Below are 26,676 nucleotides of genomic sequence, written 5' to 3'. Positions count from 1 at the left end.
CTTCTTACTTCAACAGAAAACTTTGTTTCTTTATTAGGAGGGAAACTCATTCAATTAGCTGGAGAAAACACATAATTGAAATCTGATTTTATGACAGGTCCAAAAATTAAAAAGTATCAATGACATTTTGAACATGAGTGTGATATCACCTTGAATTCGCACCGATTACATTGACTGTATAAGCATTGCAAACGTAGTCTGTCTTTTTGACTCCAGAGACAAAATCAAAGTATGTTGTGTCAGGGAAACTTAATGTGTTGTGTTTGCAAAAAATCATTGTGACTTGACTGACTGCCCGTGTTGCAGGATTTCAAGCGCGAGGAAGAATTCAGGAGCACGTTATTTTCCGATTAATATATTTATAGTGACTATGACTGCCAAGTATTATATTTTTAGAATTAATATTTTAAGGTGGGAATAGCACTCACATCATCATTTAATTGGTCAATATGTGAATATTTAGTCAGTAATATGGTAAAAAAACTTCCTACAATGTTACAAAATTACTACAAAATCTTACTAAAATTATATATATGAAAAATTACCTCAACATTTCAATTTCCCGGATGTACTCTTGTATAACTGGAGCAATCTCAGAATTTCCATTTTCTGAATTTGAAATATAATATCAATTTTTTAAGGGCATAACAAAATATTTTCAAATAAAAAAAAAGATGAATCCCATAAGACAAGTTCTAATAGCAGAAATATATATTTATTATTATGTATGTCATTGCAAACTAACAGTTTGGTATTGATTGAAATAATAAACATGTAAGCAGAGTTTCTAAAATAAGAATTCTACCTCTAAATCACACATGCACATCATAAAATACAACCTCTGACAATAAAGTTCGATGAATGAAGTCAGAACGGCCAATCTGGCAACACTGCCGAAGTAAAACGCTGCACATGCGTAGCGGCAGGTGTTGACCATCTGCCGCCACCGTTGTTCAGTTGAGCATCGTTTGGGTTCCGTGAAAGACTTGTTTAGTGCGTTGGTTCTTAACTGAGAACAGGAAAATGAACGAACAAAAGATCACTGAGGATGAGTCCTGGTGTCTCAGGTACGACCCTGAAACGAAACGGCAAAGCATGGAATGGCGTTCTCCTGCATCACCTTGTCGGAAAAAGGTCAGAGCAAAAAAATCACGCATCAAAACGATGCTAATCACATTTTTTGATAGTCAAAGCATTATCCACAAGGAATTTCTACCTGAGGGAACGACGATGAATGCTGCAAGGTACATTGAAATTTTGACCCGTTTCATGAAACGACTACACAGGGTACGACTTCAGTACGCACAACAAGGTTCATGGTTTCTTGTTCACGACAATGCTCGCCCTCACACAGCCAATATCGTCAAACAGTTCCTGGTAAAAAAGGGGGTGGTGCAAATTATACATCCACCATACTTGCCAGATCTCAATCCTTCAGACTTCTTCCTATTCCCATGACTCAAACTCGCTTTGAAAGGAAAGAGATTTGACGATATTTCTGACATCCAACGAAATGTGATGAGGCTTTTGAACTCCATCGCAAAAGAAGACTTCTTGCAAAGTTTCCAGGACATGTATAGGAGATCTCAGCGGTGCATAGTAATGGGAGACTATTTTGAAGGATAGTAAGGTAACTTTCGTTAACATTTCATCTACGTTAATATTACAGGACTATTCACCAAACTTTATTATCAGAAGTTGTATATGATTATTTTTATTACCAATCAATGCATATACCTGAAAGTATATTTTTATGCATATATACGTGATATCTGGCATATTTATGTGTCTGAGGTGTTTGTTACCCATAAGATAAGAGCACTGATTGGAACTGTGATTTTTTATCTCTGAGAATTTGATCATTTCTGTGAGAGTATAAGTTGTATTTTCGTCTGAGTTGTCCATTTACAAAATTTGGTTTTGCTCCAGAACAATTTTTTTTCTATTCTAATAAACATTTGATTAATTTTTTGTGATCGAACAAGACTTTTGATAACTTCAGCAACAGACACAAATTTTAAAAGCAGATGAAGAAATAATTTATTTTATAGACACAAATTAAAAAAAAAATTCTGGTAGATTATTATATTTTACCTGGCATAATCCAACTACCAGCAGCTTTTTCGGTGAGCAGCTCTGTGTTTTTTACACTTATCCTTTCCACAGTCTCCTGAAGAGCTTTGACTCGAATTTTCAGAGTGTTGTTCTCAGACTGCAACATTGTGTTCTCATGATACATGTCATTTACGCATTCAATACCATCTTCACCAACAATTCTTTTGCCCTAAAAGAAGAAAATATGCTAGAAAAAATGTTATGCAAAGGAAGAACAAAAAATAGGAATAAAATAAGATGCTCTTCAAGTTTGATGGTCTAATATTGGTGATAAATTATCAACTTGTTTGTAAAGTAAGGTGCATGTCTTATGAGTTTCATTTGTAGTTAGCCACAATTATATTCAGACTGCTTTTTACTTTTCCCACTCTGATTAAGTGGCTTAACTAACTCACCATTACTGATGTCTGACCAGATTCTGAATGAGCAGGGATGGAATGCAGCAGAAATTAAACTTAAGAAAACAAAAACTAATGAAATTTTCAGATTCTTGAGAATAAGGAGAAGAAAGCAATAGTTACAGATTGTTTTGCATAGAGAATAGATCCCTATGCAAATGGTTCACAGGTCAAAAAAAGGAAATCTCAAATGAAAAAAATTTACAGTTATGTCCAATAAAACTCCTCATAAAACTAAAGTATGAAATCTTTATGGAAGTTTCTTGAAAAGCCTTCTCATCAGTTCGGATATGAAAAAAAGTTATTTAAATAGATGCAAAACATTAGGTCACTAAATGACTCATGCATTAAAAATTACAGTAAAACCCTTCTTTTGTGGACAAGGGTGGAACAAAAGAAATTTGGCTGTGAAAATCTGTGACTATCAATCAGAGGTTTGAAATGTATACTTTTATTATGCAAGGAAAATTATAATTTGGTCATAAAAGAGGGCTTGGGGGGGGGGGGAAAGGGGGGGGGGGTTTACAGTACTTGATTTGAAAATCAGAAACATTCAGCAATATTTTAGAATAGGAAAGTTTAAAAAGAATAAAGTTTAATTGTCTTTTTCTAGAGTGACGTTTTACATTTTTCCATATATATAGGCTAATTGAAACAGATTACAAACCAATTCGTTTTCATAAACACAGGCAATATATAGAAGCAAAGTAAAGTTTCGTTAATAGTTCACATATTGTGGGACTTTGGGAAATGCATTGTAAATTAATCTGACAATTTGTTTGGCTAGTAAATATAATAAAACACAGATACATTTGGTGCAAACAAGTTCTTTTTTTGCCTATGGATATTAGAGTTAAATGATGAACAGTACATAGCCTTGAATTTCGAATATTTTTGCAGAAATTTGCTACAGAAGCATATGAAATGTTTCAGCAAGCATATACTAAATTATTTTACTACAACCAACAGCATTTTGAAAATTCAAACACTTTAATATTCTCAAGTAATTACCTGTTTATATTCCAACAGTTCCAATTTAAGATTTTCAACCTCATGCCTAAGCAAACTGATTGTCTGACTGGTTTTATCCATATTCACTGTGACTTTGTTTTTTATGTTTTTGGCACGGTTAGCATATTTTAGAGTGTTAAGAGTTTCCATAAAATCACGATCAGATGGAGATATGCAAGCAATCATCAATGTCCGGCTGAATCATAAAAATAAATGCAAGAGAACTATTTTCAATTTTTCAGTGCAATGAAAATATATATGACTACTAAAATACAATGCATTATTACTAAAAACACTTTATTTATAAGATTAAAAAAAAAATTAGCACACAAAGATTTTGGCTTGCAGGATTATATTTTGTTCAGAACAACTCTTTGGGCCAATATAAGAGATGAATTATTTTTCAGACGAAATATGGGGGAAAAAAAACCCAGTAAAGTCAATGTTTGAACATAATAGTTCTAATTGGTGCATATGTCTAGGAATGTTGGTAATTAATATTTGTGGTTTACCTATTTCTACTTGGTACACATACTGTACTTAATTTCATGTCTTGTGCCATTTCTCAAAATGATGAAATGTTTTTTCACTGCTTCGTAGACAAGATAAAATTCTTGAATAAGATTGGTTTTCCTGCCAGAGTTTGTGTATTCATACTATTCAGTACATTTGTACATGAGCATTGTGCATAATTTTATCTCAACATAGATTTTGGCATATCTCATAGTTTTATGCACATACAAAATTTCTTGACAAAAGCACGTATAAGTAAACCTTTAAAAAAGTAGTAAAATACAAACAATTCAATGCTCTACAAAATTAACACCCTTTCTAGTCCTTTAAAAACATGAATGAAAATTCCTTTGATAATACAGATGAATCAGTCGATCACATTGATTACCTGTTTCCTCCTAAAGAATCTTGAAGTAATCTAGTCAACTTTGAATCCCGATAAGGCACATGGGTTATCTTGCGAGACTTATCCCCCAATGCAGATATCACATTACCAAGAGCAAGCTATAATGTTGAAAGTAAAACAAAACAGCTGTTATTTATAGGATCAAATTTAAAAAAAATGAAAGAGTAAGCCAGAAATGTTGGGGTCAATCTTATACAAAGAATTTAAAAATGTTTTAATTATACATTGGTTCCTACTAGATATTAATCTTTTCACTTCAAAGATATTTGTTTCTTAGGATATTGCTTCCTTGAACCATTTTAATGTCAATTTTTTTCCAATTGTAAATGACAAGCCAAACTGCCCTTAACCCAGTCCAATATAGTGAAAAATATATATACTCATTTCACTGATTAAGAAACAAATTTGACAGGTTATAAAAATCATCAATGATCACACTGACCTAGCAAAACATATGCCCTGTGCTGTAGGTGTGAAGATCTGTTTATCTGCCTTGTGTGTGGAAAAGGCAACAAAACTTCACTTCACTATGTAAGATAATGTGCCCTGCATTTTCTATCATAAGAAGGAACTACTTTGGTGATCACCAGGTAATACTAAGTGATGTAGTAAGTGCAGCCAGCAGTTACAACTAAGTAAATTTTCTTAATTATACTAAACACCTGAATTCATGTTGAGTATAAATTCTCTGCTATGATTCAAACTCTGAAGTGTTATTTCTCGATAACTACATGTTCAGTTTCTAGCCATATCCTCACGAGTCCTCTTCTTAAAAGGTATTGCAGATAGGAGCAGACTCCTCACTCATTTTGGCAGACATCATTTCCAAATGTCTCTCATACTGTCCTCATTACAGGTCTCAGTGTTCAGTATTGTCGGGTAACATACCACAGTTTGAAAAATTAGATGGCAGCACTAAAAATTAAAGCACATCACTAGACACACATTCAGACTGTTAGGTGCACGATTACACTTTCATTTGGTAGTAAATTGTTTCCATAGTGCGTGCAGCCATGTGCGGGCGTGCATTATCGTGAAAGAGAACAATTCCTGAGCTTAGCATTCCCTGTCGTCTGTTTTGAATGTCACAGCGCAGTTTAGAAAAAAGTGTTTCACAATAGACTTGTGATGTAATGGTTGTTCCAGGTTCCATAACATCAATTAAAAGCACATCTTTTTGGTCCCAGAACACAGTTGTCATGACTTTCCTGAGACTGGATTTGTTTGAATTTTTTCGGTTTAGGTGAACCAGAATGACACCAATGCATGGATTGTTGTTTCGTTATTGACTTATGAAATCCATGTTTCCTCACCAGTGATGATATGGGAAAGAAATTTGTCTCCATCGTGGTTAAAGCAATCAAGAAAAACACATGCGGATGCCATTCTGCGATCTTTGTGAGCATTTTTGGTACCCATTGTGTACAGTTTCTGATAACTTAGAGTTTCAGTCACGATTCTCAACAACGTTGTCCTAGAAACTTCTGGAAATTCTAGAGAAAGATTGTTTATCATAAAGCAACAATTTTCTTTCACTTTTGCATTCACACGCTCAACAAGATCGTCAGTCTGGACACTAGGTCTGCCACTCCTCTGCTCATCGTGAACATTTGAATGGACTTCTTTAAACTCATGACATAATTACCTCACTTTTCCTTCACTCATTGTGGTAGGCACATGTTTCACACAATTGACAGTGAATTTGAACAGCATTATGTCCTTTTGCGTTTGAAAATCGAATCACTGATCGAATTTCACAACTGTCTGAATTTGTTACTACCGCACTCATTTGTGTTGCGAAGGAAGACGACAATCAAATGGCACCGCAATAAGGCGGTTACATTCCCAATAGACCAAGTAATGCTACTACGCATGCACAAACCAATCAGTATTAATGAGACTCCATATTTCAGGTAGTTCGGGGGAGGGGGGGGGGGAGAGAAACCAAATGTCAGTTACTTCAAACGAATAGGATGCACAGTATATTCAAAGAAATGGGGAACTGCCAAATATTTCAAACAGATATTACCATTCGTTTTTTGTACGTGTGAGATAGGCCCTTAATTTTGAACTGCGCCTCATATTTTCATTTAAGCGAATCAAAGAAATTTTGGAGATTTAATATATTACTAATACAACTGTTTAAATATGATAAAGAAAAATCTCATCACCAGTCCTGAGTTAATGCTGATTCCTTCCCTTTGGCGTTCACCAGTTGCTCTTGTTCTTTTCAACCTTTCTGAACCAGCCAAGTCAACAAAATGAAATTTTGCTGTCAGTGTTTCAAATTCACTAAGAGCATCAGAGTGATCATGTTTTATCGAATTGCAGCTATCCTCGTTTATGGACTAAAAATAAAATAAAAAATATATAAAATTTTTAGCACTTGAAAGCATGGGTGAATAAATAAATTTCTTGTTTGCGGGTTATTTTCTGCTCAAGAAATGCCTTTATGGGCTACATAACTATATTTTTACTAGATTTTAGCTATATACTGCTCTCTTCCCTGTCCCAGATTTCTTCATCACATTATGAATTAACTGTTCTACCGTGTCAATTCAAATGTAATGTTTTTCTTTCTTTTTGTATTTCCTTTTAAATATTGTAACATATGTAATTTAATTGTGAACTCTAATTTGTATAGTTGTATCATTATTGACTGGGGACAAATAAATTATGTTATGAATTACTTATTGGAGGGCCAATTCAATTAAATGATTGTGATCCCTAAAGCAAAATATGCTGAAATATGTGACATGCGTCGCAGAACAATCTGGAAGAATTATAAGAAAAGTTTAGGAAACACTATTACAGTCGAATCCTGTTATAGCAAAAATCTCATTTTAACAAACACTTTTTAATCCCTCAAATAAGTTTATATAGGAACAATGCAAACCATCTGAAATTCCTTTATAACAAAATTTTGTTATAACGAAGTGATTTCTCGGGTCTCTTGGAGTTCGTTATAATGGGATTCAACTGTATTGGAATTTTTACAGCAGAACATTTCCAGTCAGTGGAGGGCTCGCTGCCGAACAATTCAAAACATTCTGCTTTGGGGATTGTAATCATAATCATTTTGATTTTGGTGCAGGTTTTCTTTTTAAAATGATCATTAATCAGTATATATATATCGTATCTAACTCATGTTTTATATGGTATTCCAAAAAATAATAGAATATTTTCAGATTTGCACTGTGGACCTGATAAAATTCTCAAAAGGGTCGGTTTAGCTAGTAGACTGGTGTTTGTCAGTGATGTTTGCAGTCATGACCCAAAGCATCACATCATTCAATAACAATAAACTTTCCCATCAAGCTGCATCGTTATGTGTTTAATGTTTTAAGAAGAGGTTTGAAAGGAAAATTTCATGGTCTGGGAAACAGAAAAAAAAAAGAATATAATAATTTGAGAATTATAAATACTTCAGCACTCATATACCATAACTGAAAAATGCACTATAAGTTTAAAAAAATTCATGTTTCTTTTTTAGTGCAGATTATAGAAGATTGCATACTATCTGAAATTTTTTTCAGAGAGAGATTGAAATAAAAAAATATATATTTCTTAAAATAATCCATAAAAAGATATATTTTTTAAAGGTAACAGACAGCTTACATTTTTTTTCAGAATATTTGAAATCTGGTATTCTATAGAATGTCTGGTTGCAAGAAAAATGTTGTGCTGGTTTCTAACATTAATCATCGGTATAATTGTGTGCAGTTTATATTAAATAGCCCATATATCATGTTTCATTTGGATTATCAAAAATTATCATGCTTTGCCTGAAAACCATCAGGCATTCTATAGAATACCAGACTTCATACTCTCCCAGTAACAAGGAAATTTATTTCTTCCGAAATAATAGCTATTAAATAGAAAAATTACCATCAATTTCACAACCCTTTGCTGCTTGATATGTAGAGTAAAGATGGCATGAGACCTGGAAGACTGTAAATTCATTCCTGTACTTGCAGTGGTTCTTGAAAGAGAGCCAAGCTTCAAAATTTGCAGTGCCTAAAATGATAAATATCTTTTATAATCATTATTCGAATTTCAATGATTTTTAAACTTATAATAATGACATTCAAATCGTATTTGGAAAAAAAATCTGAAGCACCTACGTTATGTATACAGGTAGAAATGCAAATTCCATAATAATTCATGTTTCAAATGTCACAGTGAAGTTTGTGTGTGTGTGTGTGCGAGCTTCAGTTCCACTTTTCTCAATATTATTTTAAATCAGATATAATGACTAAAGATAATTTGAAACAGGAGTCTGTGTGACTAAGTTAATCCAAGGACTCATGCCAACAACCAATGTAAACACATGCAGCAATTTAAAAAAAATTACTGAATTTGGTATCAGTTGTATGACACATTGCATTACTGCAAAGGAAAAAAAGTGGCTAGCAAATGTTTTAAAAAATGGGAGAAAATGCTTCGTATAACAGAAACATTAAGGTCAAAACAAAAAAACTTATGAACTCTAAAACTATGGGAGAGGTGACCTGAACAGAAAACTTTGTCCAAGTCACCAAACATTCATACATCTTTTTTTTAAATTTCCAATGCTTTCAAAATTATTTTGTGTCTCTAATTTTCTCATCTATAAATCTTGTAATGATCTTTCATAATCGTGATTTAAATCTAAGCTTATAACATATGAGATGGAAAAAAATACAGGCAAAATAGCATGATACAAATTTTTGAATAGCATAAAATTTGCATTGCTCACTTCATCTACTGATGTTACACACTGCGCTGCTACACCCACTGTATATATTTGACCCTCTGAGTCTTCATGGATTTTAATAGGTAATCTCTTGCTCTGGAAAAATAATCACATATCAGAAAATACATAATTAGAGTATGAGTATTAAATAGGATTTGCTTTTTTTGAATATTATGATAATTGCACTAACACAAAAATATAATATTTAGATTTATTTATCAGTAAACGTATATTGCACCCAACTTAACTGTATAAGTTTTGAGTTTTGGTTACATAGATAGTTAATTTCTCAGTGTTAATGGGTTTCTTTGCAAATTTTCTAACTAAAATGTTTTGTTTTTGAAGTTTATTGATGACTCATAATTAATGACTATCATCCAGTGCCATATTTTTTAGAAATCAAATATCAGTTTGATTCACAGGGTACCAGTAAATAATCATAAAAAAAATTAATTCTCTTTGAGGGTAACACACATTTCCTCAAAAAGGACCCATGTTTTGCCAACTGGCATCACTTACAGGGTGTCTGTAATAAAAGGACATGAATTGATTAAGATCAGGGGTCTGTCCAGATATTTTTTGCAGGGTCTTATTTTTGTGAATAAGTAACGAAGTAATTTTTTTGTGGGAAGTGAAATAATCTAGTTAATCAACAACAAAAAGAAATGAAATGGCGAATTTAGGGTTGGTTTCATTAATTTATATTTTGTGAAGGGTCCGATTTTTTGCAGATTAACAATTTTGGATAGGAGGTAAATTTTAGTAATGGGGTGGTTGAAACATAAGACCAGAGCGGGGGAGGGGGGGGGCAAACTTTTTATCGCCCAAAGGTTGAAAATTTATGAATCTGCCACTATTCACAAAAATGTGATTTGCTGGTGAGACTCTTTTATGAACATGCTAATTTCTTACCAAAAGCTATGTGAAGAATATCTTTCTAAAGACTATTACTGAGAATTTTACATCTAAACTGCACATTTGACACATCATGACTTATTTCTAAAAGAAAAGTGCATCTTATTCACTGGCAACTATGGTATTTGTAAACGTGGTAATAAAATATCCATGAAGCATTTCAGTTGTACAGTGAAACCCCCCCCCCCCATAACAGACACTTTTGAAACCTGTAAAACAGGACTCAATGTATCTTGTTATATATTGATGGACACTCCCTGTTAGCAGACAAAGATTTCAGTCAAATGCGAGTCCAGAGGTTCCATTGTATAAGGCATAAAACTTTTGTGATGTAACACCAAAGTTAATACAAATACATAACATTTCTTAGAGATGCACTCTTACCACACCCTTAGATGCACTCAAATTTTATTCCTCAGCTTAAAAGGTATCTTCTCTGAAGATATGAAAAGAAATGAAATGCAGAATTCTGAAGATACCCAGTTTGTACATCTAAGGGTTAAAAACTAAAGGATTGAGATAAAGCTCATACCTTATCCTCACATTCTCTACTAGTATCCAAGAGGTCAATAATTTCTTCATTATATAGCTGTGAAAAAAAGAGACAGAGGGAGATTTTACAGTGAATAACATACTTATGACATCTGCATTCTATCTTTTTATATATTTGATAGTATCGATAATTTGGAAACTCATTATACAATTTTTTTTTTATTAAGTCAAAGAGTACAAAAAGCTTAAAATTTTAAGATTCACTTCAAGCTATAAGGCTTTGAAATTTAACAAGTATTAATAAAGCAATAGAACAAAAATATCAAATAGAAAAAAAGATAAAAATCACCTCCATAAACTGAGTGTTCACTTTGAACTCTGGAGGTGTCAAGCCACTTTCTTTTGCTGATAGCTGTTGATGCTTTATTTCTTGAAACAAATGCTCCACTGCTCTTGGTATAATTCCTCTTTCTGAATGGTTCAGATTTAAATCAAAACCTGTACCCATTGTGTATGTCTTGCCTGAGCCAGTCTAAAGATCAAGAAAAAAATTGTTCACGTAACCCACTTCTATGACACGAAGCAATATTAAAACCAAGCTTTGATTTAATTTCCAAATTTTTTTCCCTGATTTGAGCTTACAGAATTAAAATGGCTAAAGTTTAAAAACCCGGAAAATGATGTTTATAAAAACATAAACATCTATATGCTCTACATGTGCCCCTTCTTTGAAATTACCCAAATGCAGAAAGAAAAATATTGTCTAAAAATGCACAAACTTGAACTTAAATATTCATTAAACAAAAATGAAACCACATAAAAATAATAATATTAAAGGTTGAGGGTTTCTTTTTTAACTTGTCCAAGTCTTAACAGTATTTTTAAAATCTACTGTGTAAAACTTGTAAGCAAAACTATTTTTCATCCTGCATAAAATATTCTGTATGCCACGTTACTCAATTTTTTTATATACATATTTTTGGAGGTGTGGAGTGAAATAATGGGATAGATCACCTTTGCAGAGTTTGATCATTTGATCATTTTTGTCGCACCACGATCATTTTTTGCACATGAAGGCTAATTAGACCGGGACCTACGATTTATTGCCGATTCTGAACGGCAGGCTTGTTTTTTTTATACTCGTCGAGGGGTTGGTGCGCTAACCCCTAGATGGGGGACTCCTTGCGGTAGCAATTTTTTTCTGCAGTCTTGTCGCCGTTTTTGTTGTACCCACGTCAAGAAAGTTTTCTGACAAGGACGAACCAGGTATCAAACTCGCGATACCTCCAAACAACTCACTGTTGGTACTTTAAGCGAGTATCTTATCAACCTGGGCTACCACGCCCTTTGCAGAGTTTAACTGAAAGAAAGTTGGTGTTGGTTATTATTTATTATACTCATCACTGACAAAAATGTTTTTTTAAAGGTACTCCATTCCATCAAAATAATTAAAAAAAAGAAATCATTTTAAATATAGAAGAAAAAAACTGATGGAAAATATTTGAGGTAAAATTTTTGTTCCATGGAAGGTCACTATATATAGAGATGACCACAATTATCATAAAATGATTTAAAATTTTTTTTAAACATATATATACTAACTTGGCCATAAGCAAGAACTGTTGCATTGTAGCCACGAAAACATCTGAAAAACAACAGAGAAACATAATTATGGCATCTTTCATTATACAATAAAGTTTATAATACATTTTAAACACTTTTTATAATTTATGTGGGAAGGGGGGGGGATATTTTACAGTGCAAGACATCCGTTCACCAGTGTGATTGATAAGGGATTTGATGTGGATAATTACCGATTCAAGAGAAAAGAAAAAACAGTTACTAGAGCCATGCATTTTTTGCCATTCAAATATTTTTAAACATTCTCCAATATCAATTAAAAAATATATATATATAGGCACCAGTCTACATTTTTTTTTTCTGGGACTTAATGATTTCTTTTAACTATGGTAGACACAGGGGTGGCTTAAGAGAGGGTGCAAGAGGTTCAGGGCACCCGGCGGCAGGTTGTACGGGACAGCAGCTGAAACTTTTGCGTAGACACATCATTTTTACAATTTAAGAATAATAAAATTCACACGGTAGCACACACTGTCATTCTTCTCTCTCAGAGCCATACCTTGACAACAAAAATGTTGAGAAAACTTGAGACAGACAGGGTTTGGAGCTGTAATACCAGAAACAAGAATGGAATGGTGGATCTATTACACAGGGCTAGTTTCGTTCCCCCCCACCCAGTAAGTTTTCGCTTCTGGCATGAGAAGAACGATATATACTTGAGTACAAGCAGAGAGCAATTCAGTTTAAAAAAAATTATTCCTATAGTTTAGGCGGGGGTGCCAGCTTACATGCAGGTTGGCTTTCGAGGAGAAAAAAATTCAACACCACCCCCCCCCCCCCAATAACTGGGGTGTAGACCCTCCTCCATGTAACTGAAACACATAGAAAAGAACAAAACTCCGCCTTAGACCTCACAGGTATCGAAAACTTCCTTCACAACAGGATAAAGAAATATAATTTTTTGTCAATGAACATATTGGGAGCTTCATTAAACATATATGTTATGGTAAATGTGATAAATCCGATTTTTATGCATAATTATCAACCATTTTGGTAAGGTTGATAAATTTTCCTAAATTTATGACTTTTACTAGCGATTATTCATAATACCCAAGCGTTACTGGTAAACATAATAAATCATACTAAATTCGTCACATTTGCTGGTTATTGTGCATAATCGTCATTTCGTATTGGTACATAAGATAAATAAGTCCCACTGGTGTGACAAGATTTATTGTTCAGATGGGTGCACTTTTGAACAAGAGTCTGAACCAGATATAATGAACTCTTGACATTTGTCAAAATGTCAAACTCAAAATTTAATGAACACTCTTTAACACTTTTCCAAATATCCCCAAAATAATTCCTATTTTTAAGAATTCTGAAATATGACCTCTATATAATGAACTACTATGTAACAAATTCTATCATTGCAACCCAGATATAATATGGTCTACACTTAACTCATTTTATTAGCGTATCTCAATATAAGAACTCATTAAACAAATTCTTCAATTTATTGGATTTTTACAAGTTTTTGTGTGCATATAATCAGACCTCCTTAATGTAACTAACTCCTACTTTACAAATTATACAGTCGGACCCTGATATAACAAACCCCTATTTGACAAATTTCAAGATTGTACTTTGATATAATGAATCCTCACTTAACAACCTTAACTATAACCAAGGATGACTCTTGGGTATTATGTATAATCACCAGCGAAAATGATAGTTTTTTAGTTTTTATCAAATGTACCGATGACACTTTAGTATTATGCATAAATAGCTAGAAAAAGTGATAATTTATTTAGTATTTATCAAATTTACCAAAGATGCTTGGGTATTATGCAATCACTGGTAAAAGCGATAAATTTATCAAACTTACAGAGGTTATTGGATTGGCAATTATACATATTAACCGGCATAATAACCGATTTATCACGCACATTCACCATAACATATATAATTATTTTTAAAGAAATTCATTACATTATCATAACTCTGTCGTTCAATTTTCATCTAAAATTTAAGTGACACACACACAAATCATTTAAACATCTCTTATTGGTCAGAGCAATGTATTCATATAATAAATTAAAAAAAAAATACCCTTGTACTAAATCTTTGACGCATCGCTCATATATTTCTTCTTGGGTGGTTGGCATATCAAAAACATCATCAAAAGTAAAGGCCTTGTCCTTCCCGAGCCATATCTGAGGCTCCTCGGGTGAGACTGTGGTGCACACATGGCACAGGTCAACTATGTCTCTATGTATTTGTGGTCGTATTCTAGAAATAAAAAGTATACTTTTAGTGACCAAATAAATCATTTCATGAACTAGAAACGTTGTTACGATAGGCAGATGTAAATTACATTGTATATTGAAATAAAAACAAAATGAAATAAAACGAGCTCAGAAAAGAAGAAAAGGAAGGGTTTGGGAATTATATTATCTGGAACCTTGAACTTTTGAGACTCTACTGTAGATGACGTAAAGAACAAACAAGTATGAAAATATGTCCAGCAAACCCCTTTCGGTCCATTACTGTTGAACGTAATTCAATTTAGTCTAAGAATGTTGTTTTATTATCATTTTTGTCGTTCATTCTTTATCGTCATTTGTTTGTTTTAACAGTCACAGTATTATCCAAGGCTGGACAAATCCTCGAAATTTTACATGCACGGTTGGATATGTGACTTGAAAAAATACATGCCTGAACCAATATTTTATGTGCCTGAAAAATATTACAGTAAAACCACCTCTAACGGACACATTTTGTTGGAACTGAATGCATCCCATAAACTTAATATTACAAGAAACTTCCCAACAATGTCCATTTTGGACAGAGAGTCGGGGAATATGAATATCGCGATGAGAAAAAATTATTTTCAGGCTGATTTTTTTAAGGGAGTTTTCCTGCTCCCTGAAATTTATGGGGAAAAAGTTATGCATGCTTTCTACATAATGTACCTAAAAATAGTGCTCCCAAATAGGAATAGAAATGTCCAGGGTATTAATTAATTTTTTCTGAGGGATGTGTGAATTTTTTTTTCAAATAAGAATGCGGCTATAAGTCAAGCGGCTATGTTTTCAGCTGTCAGATTGGACGTAGGAACACCCTGGAAAGAAGGCCAGTGTAAACAAAGAACTATTTAGGAGTTGCTGGTAAACTGCCTCTTGGTCCATGTCAGTTTTTTTCCTCTTGTGTTCTACCTGAGCAATGCAAGCCTGAATTTTAGGATGGCAAAATAGTGCTGTAGATTGATTAATCAATTATAGTATTGCCAAAAAATTATATATATTTTAATATAATCAATTATATAACTATCGTAATCAGTTACAGAATGGATTGCCATTTCACATGCTATATACACAGATTGCAAATTTTAATTTTTTTTCTTTTCCGGAAAGAAAACTACCACTCTCAATAACAGTCACATTTTCACGGTCCCGATAGTGGCAGTTTTGGGATGTTTTACTGTTCTAAATATTATTACTGGATTTACCCCATTGTCGAAAAGAATGCACAAAATAGCCTCTTGTAATAGTTATTTACATAGTCCTCTTCCAAAAAAAGAAAACCCCACAAATTTTTAATATAAATCATCCAAATCAGCTTTATAATTACTGTAACTATTGGTAATTTCTGTTTTTTTTATTCTCAAGTTTTTAAGTGGTTTCATGGGTAAACCCCTGCCTACTGAGAGTTAAGAAGTGAGAATTTTTTTTTTTGTCGTTAGGCTGTAATATGATATGCTTGCAAGTAAATTAAGTGTTTTTATGGAGGTTGGTGCCCTTCCCTTTTTCTGAAGAAAAAGGCAAAATTTAACATCCACCTACCAGTAAAGTGCGCATCATAAAAATGCACCTTTTGTAGTACCAAAGAGAAGCCCCATAGAAAATTCATCAATATCATAGTATACAAGGACACTAAACCATCACCCATCTACTCTCTCAGGGATAAAAAAAAAAAATATCACACAATATTTCACATTCATAAGGCACAGACATTAAATTTATTATGTTATTTCATTAAATGTTGTAGAAACTAAGAAACTCAAAGATTTGGATATCCCGCTAGATTTAGCATCAAATTTATCAATTTTTGTATTAGTAATGCTGGTCCTCATAAACATTATATGGTCACTAATTGGAAATCTTAGACCACTACTTTACAGCACACCAATACCAGTCATATATTGCTATGCTGCAATTTCCAACCAGTGGAGTTAGATGGGAAATGAAAGTGCTATCTATCGGTAGCTGCCCTAGACTCAGTAGGTAAAGAACTTGTTTCAGATGTTCTTACCCCAGATTCAAACCGTGGACCTTGACTGTAACAATTTTCACAGTGGAAGACGAGCATCTTACCACTACGCCACTCGGGAGATGAAATCTTAGACCAGTCAATTATAATTTTTGGAGCTTTTGGTGTCTGAAAAGACGTCAATGAGTTACCGTTCACTTTGCTCATGGAATCAGCTGATTTCCGTTCCAGGACCGGATTTGGGCATGTGCGATGGACACAGCCGCACCAAGCAGCAAAATATCAAGGGCCGTAAAAATAAAATAATTTAAAATGCATTGACAACATAAACATAATCCCTCGATTGTTATTCAGGAGCTACCGCCAACAAACCTTACTATACAGAGTGTCCGGGAAGTCCTCACCCAAGTTTTTTGCATTCAAGCCTCAAAAGTTGGAAAAAAGTATCCAAATAGCATACCCATTTACATGCCATTTATTTTACTGTAGAAGCCCATTCCTCCAGTAAACGTCCTGGGCAAGCTGTATTATATGCCTTAACCCAATATTTGCTTTATTATGAACCCATAGTGATTGTGGCGAGTCATGAAATGACTGATACCAGCCTTACGGTAAATTCTGTAACATAAATAATTGGCCTTTATTTCAAATACCACAATGAAGGGATGCTGTAGAAACTTGCATCTCTGCTGACAATCACAATGAAAAAAATTAAAATGTTTAAATTTTTTGGGGTTTTTTTTTTAAATGTTCTCGCATTGGGCATGTGGTTGGGGAAAAAAAAAACATGCCCAGAACAAATTTTTTACATGCCCTGGACATGATTTATCCTGGTATTATACTTTTTTGGTGATTATTCCTTTTGCAAGAAAGACGTCTGAAAGCATGACTCCGTTTCACTCTTGGTGGCATCATGCTTTCAGCCGTTCTTCTCGCCAAAGAAAAGAAACTGTCAAAAGGTACATACCACAGCTCTCTGATTATACTACTTTTATTTCTGAAAGTAGTGAAATTTACACTAGTGGATTATACACAGGAAATTAAGATTCAGCTTGCCAGGATTTTTTTTCTTTTTACATTTTTTTTTTTCAAATCAAATTTATTGTTATCATATAACAGTACAAAAAAAAAAAAAAGAAAAGAAAAATTTACCAAGGAGTCAATCAAAAAATGACCCATTCTGGTAAATGCTAGTAAAAATTAGTATGGAAAACAGTCAACTAAAAAAAAATTCAAAATTATCCAAATTAGAATAAAAATTCATGGCAACAGAGGAGGGCAATTTAAAAACAGTTCTACATACTCCAATTAAAAATATAAATTTTTTAGATGCTGGAATACAAGCAAAAACGACTAAATGCAGCATGTAATTAAATTAAACTGTTACGTTATTTAAGAATTATATGAGCAAGAGAAAGAACATTAAAACAAATTTTCTATACCATCGAGTGAGAGCATGCATTGCTTAACACATTTTTTTAAAGGATGATAAATTAGTATTGCGAGCGATTTCTGGTGGTAATGTATTGCAGAATTTTGGGATAAGGTAAGTAAAATGTTTCTTCAACAGTCTTTTATGAGGCAACGGAAGTGAATACATATTATTTAGTCTATTTGAAGATCGAGATGTATTTAAAGGCAAGGAGAATTGACCTTTGAATAGGAGGACAATAGATTTATAGAAATATAATTGATGTTGATTGATTCCAACCGACCCCAAATAATGCATGCCATCACAATGGCACCAATGCATTTAGTGTGTATTTAATGAACGTTGTTGCAGCAGCACCTGTGGACATGGCTCCCACATCCTGTAGCAGGGCCACTAGGCTGGGTTTTTTATGGGCTGCTCCCCCCCCCCCTCCCATCAAACTTTCCACCGGTCCTTCTATCATTAATTTATAGCATGAGAAAGTAAAAGAGAATTGTCCCTCCCATGTGTGGGGTCATGTCAGTGGAGTATAAAAAGAAAGAAAGAGCGACATAATCTATCAAATATATTTTAAAGAGGTCACATTGACACAGATTTATAAAGCATTTTCTTTTCATTAAATTTTCAAAACCCTACTGAACAATTACGCACATAACAAAATAGTTTCAAGTGCAAGGCTTGTATACAAGCAATACAGCACCCGGAAAAGTATGTAAGCATAATTTCAAGCGGCTGCATTAATTATTATTCTAGTCATAATGAATCGAGTACGAGACCGAGTTAATTAATGCGAGACCTAGTGACCCAATGAATCATGTTACAACACCTATGCTATTTTTTTTCTCCCCTACGAGTAGGAGGACATATACGGTAAAGAAATATAAAAAAAAAAAAAAACCACTCTCCGTAAACGAAACAAATCATTTCCGACACCGAAACCCTGTAAAAGAAACACAAAACGAAACGGACATTGATAGTGTTTACCTTACAGCGACCTTCACGCTCGCATTGTCTGTCATAACTGACCATCTAAGATAATTTATTGCGTGAATTATCTACCCAGGTGTTTGGATTATTCGGAACATACACCACCACCATTTCTTGTTTACATGCAAACTGAGGTCTTTGAATCAGCTAGTATCGAATCATAAAAAGGGTCGAGGTTAAAAAAAGAGAAACTAGTTTTATTTCTTCATTGATTGGTCGAAATATGACGTCACAAGCTTAAGAGGAGAAATAGGGACTTATATTTCTTCTCCAAGTTTTTTGTTCACTCATTGAGCATAAATATTCTAAAAGTATTCTAAATTTGGTATAATAATAAGTGAATGAGTCCCTGGTTATCGTATTACTCTTGATAAAATATGCTCAACTTGAAAATACTGTTCTTTGATTGATTACTGGACTTTCACTGCCATCTGTTGATCGGAAAGTGAAACTTAAGCAAATGATCAAATTATAGGACCCTTAAGGCCGAACACACACTACACTGACGTGACGCGATTATCATGTCTCGTCAGAGACATTGTGAATTCGGATTCGTTGAAATTCTGTGACGTTGAAGTTATATGACGTGAAATTCCCACGTCACAGAATTTCCAAGAATCAGAATTTACGACGTCTCTCACACGACGTGAAAACACATCACGTCAGTGTAGTATGTTTCAGCCTTTACTGTCATCTAATGACTGGTGAAAAAAAACACATTACTAAGGGGCCATTCAAGTATTACGTAAGCAGACTTCTAGTCATTTTAGACCCCTCCCTCCCCCTTGTCAGCAAAACACTGACCTAACCCCCCCGCCCCCCTTTGTCAGCAAAATTTCGTCAGCAGCTTAGAATATTTCATACCTTCAAAAAGAGTGGTTGATGATGTAAGCAACCTTCAAACCCCCCCCCCCCTGTCATCAAAAGTCAGCTAATCCAACTCCCCCCCCCCCCTCGATGCTGACGTAATACTTGAATAACCCCTAAGGTGTAATTTACACCCCTAGGTCCGTAGCAGAATATCTTATTTGTAAAATATCTAACTTTGAACTCTACAAACCTGCTCGGCATTGTTCACGAGGTTGCACAAAATTGAAATGTAGGGAATGGAGAGGAGGGGGGGGGGGTTTCTTTTTTCAAATTTAGAACTTTTTTTCTGTTATTTTTTTCCTTGAAATTAAAAAAAACAAAAATATCAATAACGACGCTCACATAAGTAAAAATGGAATAATTTCAATTGAATGGACATCTTCCTATCGGTTTGATATACTGAATGAATGAACGCCAGGGTCTCTGCCACCGGACTTATCCCGTTGCCGAGATCTCTTCCAGCCCAGCTCTGTGGTAGAGTCTGGAACAAAGTGAGTGTGTACACCTAACAGTCTGAGTGTGTAGCTAGTGTTGTGTATGATATTTCAGTGCTGCCATCTATACTTCGAATTGTGAGTGAAGTGTAATGATTGAATATTTGTAACGTTGTAGGCCTGCTGCTCTCAGAGACTTTTAACCTGGCGAGACTTTTTAACTGGGAGATCGGCTCGCATTCGCGCCTTGAAGTTGGGAACCCCAGAAAACCAACTTCAGCCGACCACCACTGTGGGGTTCGAACCCGGATCCTCGCATCGCGAGTCCGTCACTATAACCACTCGACCACCACAGCGGCTGGTTTGATATGCTGTCATATTTATGTCAAAAGTTGTTAAGTTTTCATAAAACTGTAACGACTGTTAATTGTAATGACTGAGTTTTTTCTACGTTATGTTATCGAAGGAAAAATGGTCTGTAGCGAAAGTGTTTGTGAAACACTGAACTAGTCATCCTCTCATCAAAATCGTCAAATATGATCGTATTTTAAATATGAAGGATAATAAATTTTCCACCTACTTTTATACTCATTTTCATCAAGTATTTATACTACCGCAACTGTCTTTGGAGTCGAGTGCGAGAACAGCTTGTCAAGCGATATGATGGGGTGAATTTTAAATATTGTGTTCTACACAGGAACTTTTTGGTGCACGAAAATCCGAAGTTATGAAAAGAATATAATATCTGAAGAAGTTAGCGGCACAACCCTTTCTGATCTCTAAGTAGCTCACGTGGCACAAGACACACCGTTAGAAATTATTGTCTTAATTGATATTACACAGCCATACTTAGGCATAACGTCCCCCCTCGGGACCGAATAAAAATGACTTCATCAGCGGGGTGACATAATAACAAATAAAATTTTTTACAAATTGCACTAGCAGGACCAAAAAAAAAACAAAAAAAACTAACGGTATAGGTGGGATGACGTTAAACGTGGTCAACGGCTTACTGTATAATGTTACTCTCAAAATGTTTCGTATCACCCTAAAATACAGCGGCTCCCTTTTCAAAAACCCTGTTTTAGTGTATTTATTATCAATTGGATATCCAAGTTTTCGCCCCAATGAACTAAATTAGTTCATACGATTTGAACGGTATAAAAAAAACGATTTTAAATAAACTGAAAAAAGATTTTTGCTTCCATCACATACTAAACTAAATGCTACATAATCTATATATAGTAGATAGATTACAGAAATAGAATAGAAATTCTATTATCACCTACAGGAAGGTTACGAGCCCTGTGGATTCGGTCCCGAGGGGGAGATGTTATACCTAAGTATGGCTGTAATATTCATCAAGACAATAGTTTCCGACTGTGTGTCGCGTGCCACGTTAGGGTACTTAGAGATCAGAAAGGGTTGTGCCGCTAACTTCTTCAGATATTCTTTTCATAACGTGGGTGGGACATACTTCAGCAATCTTTCTTAACTTTTTGTCACACAGAAGTCCTTCATCCGTATCATTCTGAGTAAAAATAGACTCACGCATACATTTCCACTTTTCAACTAAAGCTACTCCCTCTACAACATTTGTACGTTTATAAAAGTTTGAAAATGTTTTATAAACGAAGTGGCCATCTCAATCTGAAATTACATAAGTCTGGAATGCAATTTAGACGTCATACTATGCAGGTACCAAGGCCAAATAAGACTCGTTTCCAAAAATTTTTCTTTCATTTAGCTCCCAAAATATTTAATTTACTTCTTCAGTTAATAAAAGAACAATCTTCATGTACGTCTTTTTTTTTATCAATTTAAAATCTTGGTTGTTAAATTTTGTCTATCAACTCCATTCCTGTTGCCACTTATTTTTTGGTGTTATATATAAGTGTGTTTTTTTCTCTCCTTTTTTTTTTCTCTCGTTAATATTTATATCGGCAGATATGCATCAGATATTGTTTTGTGGGCTCACAAGCTTGCTTAGCCCCTAAATGTTTTGTAACTGTGTTTTAAAAATCTTAAATAAAGCAAATATAAATACACACTTCGGATTTTCGTGCACCAAAAAGTTCCTGTGTAGAACACAATATTTAAATTCACCCCATCGCATCATTTGACAATAATACCCTGCGGCCCGGGATGATTTTCATAATTTTTTTGTTTTTTTCACGCTATAAATACACCATAAAGGGGCCCGTAAAAGGTCCCAGCCTAGGGGCCCTGCTTCAGGATGTGGGGGCCATGCCCTAAACACTGAAGTGATTTTGGTGCCCCCCCCTCCTATTTTTTATCCTAACTCATGCTCCTCCCCAATGATAATTATATGTGTTTACTATTTTCTAGTATAATGCAAATTTTGCTAAGCAGGTAGTTTGGGGGGGGGGGGGGTGTTTAAAATAATGATTTTGCCCGGAGCCTGTGATGCCACGGCTGGGGAGCCTCGAGTGCCAGGAAGATCTCATGACAATTTGATCTAATTAAAATTTTAAATAGAGTGAGTATGCAACTTGTGTGGTAGTCAGGTATATATACAAGGTGTCCTTCAGGTGTTTGTGCGGCTTTTATATCCTCAACCACTCGTCGTAGAGATGATTTCAGTTTAAAGAAATGCTCAAAAGGCGTTCAAAAATTACCCTCTACCAGTTTTGAGAGCGAAAACACAGTGTGTAACAAAATAAATATAAAAAACTAAATTTTTATACGGTTTCCCTACCCTCGTCCTCTAATTTCCAATTAGAAAGTTGTTGCACTGTGTCCTGAGGTCAAAAAAAAAAAATTCCCAGTTTGCAAGTGCAATATTCGCTGAGATATTCGAATTCAAAATCCGGAGGAAAGTTGAAAACGACAGCAAAAATGAGGGAAAAGAGCGTTGTCGATTAGTTTCAAGTTGAATTGAATTTGTTGTCGATTGAATTTTTTTCAAATATCTTCGAGAATATTGCACTTAGAAACATGGAATTTTTCCTCTGTTGGCACCAGGAGATACAGGGCAACAACTTTCTAATTAGAAGTTAGAGGACAAGGGGAACCCCGAAGAAAAAGTTAGATTTCTTATTTTGTGACACATTCTATTTTCCAAGGATGATGTCAGTCTCCGCTATCCATACGAAGATTTCAACGAATGGCTGATGCGAAGATGAATTTAGAAGAGAAAGAAAATTCAACTGCTCTCGCCGGGAATCGAGCCCACGGCCTCGCGCTTGCCGGGAAGCACCACTAGGCCACAAAGGCAACGAATACCTGGATTTTTCCTCAGAGCTTGTGTGCGCTGAACGGGACTGTGCATGGACTGATGGCAGTGTCAGTTTTGGGACGAGTTAAGTCCGGCCATCGACGGACGGTCCCGTTCAGCGCACACGAGCTCTAAGGAAAGATTGAGATATTCGGTTGCCTTTGTAGTCTAAGGCGCTTACCCGGCAAGTGAGAGGACGTGGGTTAGATTCCTCGCAAGGACACTTGAACGTTGTTTCTTTCCTAAATTCATTTTCACATCAGCTAACTGTTGAAAAAAACATTGTATTTTCACTCTCAAAACTGGTACAGGGTAGTTTTTGAGAAAGCCTTTTGAGCATTTTTTTAGATTGACACTACACGGACGGCTGATGAGATAAGCCGGCATTAGTACTTACAGGACACCCGGTATAGATAGGTGAGGGCCTCAGAAAAATTTGTTTTACCCCTGGGGTGGGGGGGGGGATGCCGTTGAGGCGGATCTGGGCTTACTTTATGGAAATAGAGCAGCATTAACGCGAGTTCTTGTTCGAAGTTAACTTAGTTTCTTTGCATTGTATCAACCTTAGGGCCGCAACTAGAAACAAAAATTTACTGTCGCTTGGGGGTGGGAGAAAGGTGTCTGTACCTATATTATTATTTTATTATATTTATGTGTATTTTGGCACCTCTCCACGTAATTTTTAACGGAAAAATGATAAGCTCGACGCCCTTGCTGGACCAGCACCCGGGACAGCCTCTCCTCTGCCCTCTTTTAGTTGTGGCTCTGGTCACCCTTTCGATAAAGACCTTCAACTGTGCAATCAAATTGTGCATTTAAAAACAATGTGTACTAACTATTTGATCATTTTTTGTGGTGCCTCTTTTATTCTGATGCCCTAAGCACGTGCTCATTTTGCTCCATGGTTAATCCGGCCCTGGTTAGGATATACCACTATCAGAGCTGACTTCGATCTGGGGCATAGGTGCCGGAACCTAGGGGCCCCAGGTCATTTGAACACCCCCCCCCCCTACAAATTTTGTAAGGGGGCTGAGCCCTCTCCCAATAATTTCTAAAAAAACATTGCAATGCACATTTCATTTCCTGCGTAGGCGCTTGAGTCCCGTATATACGGAACGACCAGCAACTTTCAGCCCGTCCAATGTTTTCTTCATGTCGGCTCTGATATGGGAAAGGGGGGCGGGTCATGAGCAAAGCAAAAAATAGGGATCCTGCGAATGATGTCAAAGGTGTTTGTTGGTATATAAGTGGGAAAATGTACAATTATTTGCCTAGTCTAAATTTCTTGATTACTCATTCCACAAATTAACGGTCGTAGGTTATAGGTCGATATGCACCCCCCCCCCCTCCGAAAATACGCCTCTGTCTCTAAAGTTACTCTTTCCATCACTCGCCATGCTTGCACATTTCCCTGGTCACTTTTTTGGTGAGAGAACATGGGGAGGGGGGGGGCAGGGCGGCAACTAGATACTTTGTCACCCGGGGCAAGCCGGAATTTTGGCTCCCCTTGCATGTAGAAGAAGCAGTTAAAGGGCAAATTCGGCACCCCTTCTGGTTCAGCGCCCGGGGCACCAGACCCGTCTGCCTCCCCCCAATTGGGGCACCCCTGTGGGCAGTGCCCTCGCCATGACGATCAACAATTAAAAATATTTTGAAATATTGTATTACGCAATTAGAATATCGAAATAAAATACTTTTATACTGTATTATTACTCCATAGCTATTACCCACGGCTTCGCTCACGTGGATTTGATAATCTGAAAATTACTCGTTGATGACTCCCCCGGATAACATTTGAATCCCTCTGAGAATCTCCTCCCCCCTCCCTCCTTGGGGATGATTTTTCAGAAATCCCATCTTAGTGGGTATGTACATTACAAAATATAATACTGACTGAATTTCATATTTATGGCTTCAGCGATATCAGCTCAGTGATGATGGCTCCATATAACCTTTGAAACCCCCCGACCCCTTAGGGTGCTGATTTTTTAAAATATCCCTTCTCAGCGATTTCGGATCTCGTGATTCCTCCATATGACCCCCCGCACGGGGTGGGGGGGGGGGGGTCATAAGTGCTAATTCCGCCTTCATCTCATTAACCGTCCATCTTAGAGATATGATTCCAATTTAAAAAATGTTCAACTGTTTTGAGAGTGAAAATACAGTGTGTAATAAAATTTTAATAAAATCTAAATTTTTATGTGGTCTCCTTGCCCTCTAACTTTCAATTAGAAAGTTTTTGCCGTGAATCTCCTGAGGCCAAAAAAAACCCCAAAAGAAACCACGATTCTAAGTGTATTCGCTAAGATATTCGAATTCAAAAATCGGAGAAAAGATGGGAAAGTACAGCATAAATGAGGGAAAGGAGCGTTGTGCCCGATAGTTTTTGCTGTTTTTTTCATAACTTTTCTCTCTCCGGGTTTTAAATTCAAATATCTTGGCGAATATTGCGCTTTGAAACGTGGATTTTTTTTTCTTTTTGGCCTCGGGAGATACAGGGCAACAACTTTCTATTTGGAAGTTACAGGACAAAAGGACAGTATTAAAATTTAGATTTCCTCGCCGTATTTTCAACTCGCGAAATGGTACAGGGTACTTTTTGAGCATTTTTTAAATTGGAATAATACCTCTACGATTGACGGTTGATGATATAAAGTCCGCATCGACACTTACAGGACACCCTGTATAATACACTGCCCATAAAAAAAGATTATGGTTTCTTTTAAATCTAAGTATGGGTAGCTTCCCGATTAATCCCACTATGTCTATCGTACTGTTTTTAAGCGTATCAGTTGTGTTGATACGGTTGCTCTACGATATACATGTATTAAACGACCCCCGGAGATAAGCTATTCCATTTATTAACAACCTTATAAGTGAAAAACTCCCTGAGACACCACACAATCTGGAATTGTCCCTTACTTAACGTCACTGGTGTCCCCTTGTTGAAGCAGTTGAGTGACGGTACTCATGGTCCATCCCATCCATCCCGTTGAGAATTTAAAACACTTCGATCATGTCCCGCCAACCCCCACGTTCCTCTAATGTAAACATATTTTAATAAATCAAGTCTTTCTTCATAGCTCACGCCTTGTGTGCCTACAACAGCTCGCGTAGCTCTTCTCCGCACCCCATTGAGACATACCTTGACAACTTTGAGGGAACAGACAGGGCTTGGGGCCGTGATACCAGAAACAAGAATAGACTCTATCACAAGGGGCAAGTATGCGTTTTGGTGTCCCAATCAGTAATTATTCCCCTCAAAATTATTTCGATG

At 35.5% G+C, this 26,676-nt stretch overlaps 1 protein-coding gene across 1 annotated transcript in view; it reads right to left on the bottom strand.

Annotated features, from left to right (window-relative positions):
* The window catches only part of LOC149063813 (kinesin-like protein KIF21A), a 68,492-nt gene extending 49,403 nt beyond the window's left edge, over positions 1-19,089 (bottom strand). Inside the window, exons 1-12 of the mRNA XM_089255650.1 lie at positions 18,855-19,089; positions 14,279-14,458; positions 12,188-12,230; positions 10,935-11,117; positions 10,626-10,682; positions 9,182-9,274; positions 8,332-8,460; positions 6,615-6,791; positions 4,426-4,541; positions 3,525-3,720; positions 2,095-2,284; positions 546-609 (exon numbers count right to left, since the gene is read on the bottom strand). Coding sequence (XP_089111776.1) covers positions 546-609; positions 2,095-2,284; positions 3,525-3,720; positions 4,426-4,541; positions 6,615-6,791; positions 8,332-8,460; positions 9,182-9,274; positions 10,626-10,682; positions 10,935-11,117; positions 12,188-12,230; positions 14,279-14,458; positions 18,855-18,889 — 1,463 coding nt within the window. The 5' untranslated portion in view covers positions 18,890-19,089. The remainder of the gene's footprint in view (positions 1-545; positions 610-2,094; positions 2,285-3,524; positions 3,721-4,425; positions 4,542-6,614; positions 6,792-8,331; positions 8,461-9,181; positions 9,275-10,625; positions 10,683-10,934; positions 11,118-12,187; positions 12,231-14,278; positions 14,459-18,854) is intronic.
* Positions 19,090-26,676: the final 7,587 nt, after the last annotated feature.

The sequence above is a fragment of the Pholcus phalangioides genome, unplaced genomic scaffold, assembly GCF_987345545.1.
Source record: "Pholcus phalangioides strain wild (caught in Gottingen) unplaced genomic scaffold, Ppha-v1.0 ptg000043l_1, whole genome shotgun sequence".
Classification (NCBI taxonomy): Eukaryota; Metazoa; Arthropoda; class Arachnida; order Araneae; family Pholcidae; genus Pholcus; species Pholcus phalangioides.
Note: the sequence above shows the minus strand (reverse complement) of the source record. Positions and strands in the feature narration are given on the sequence as shown.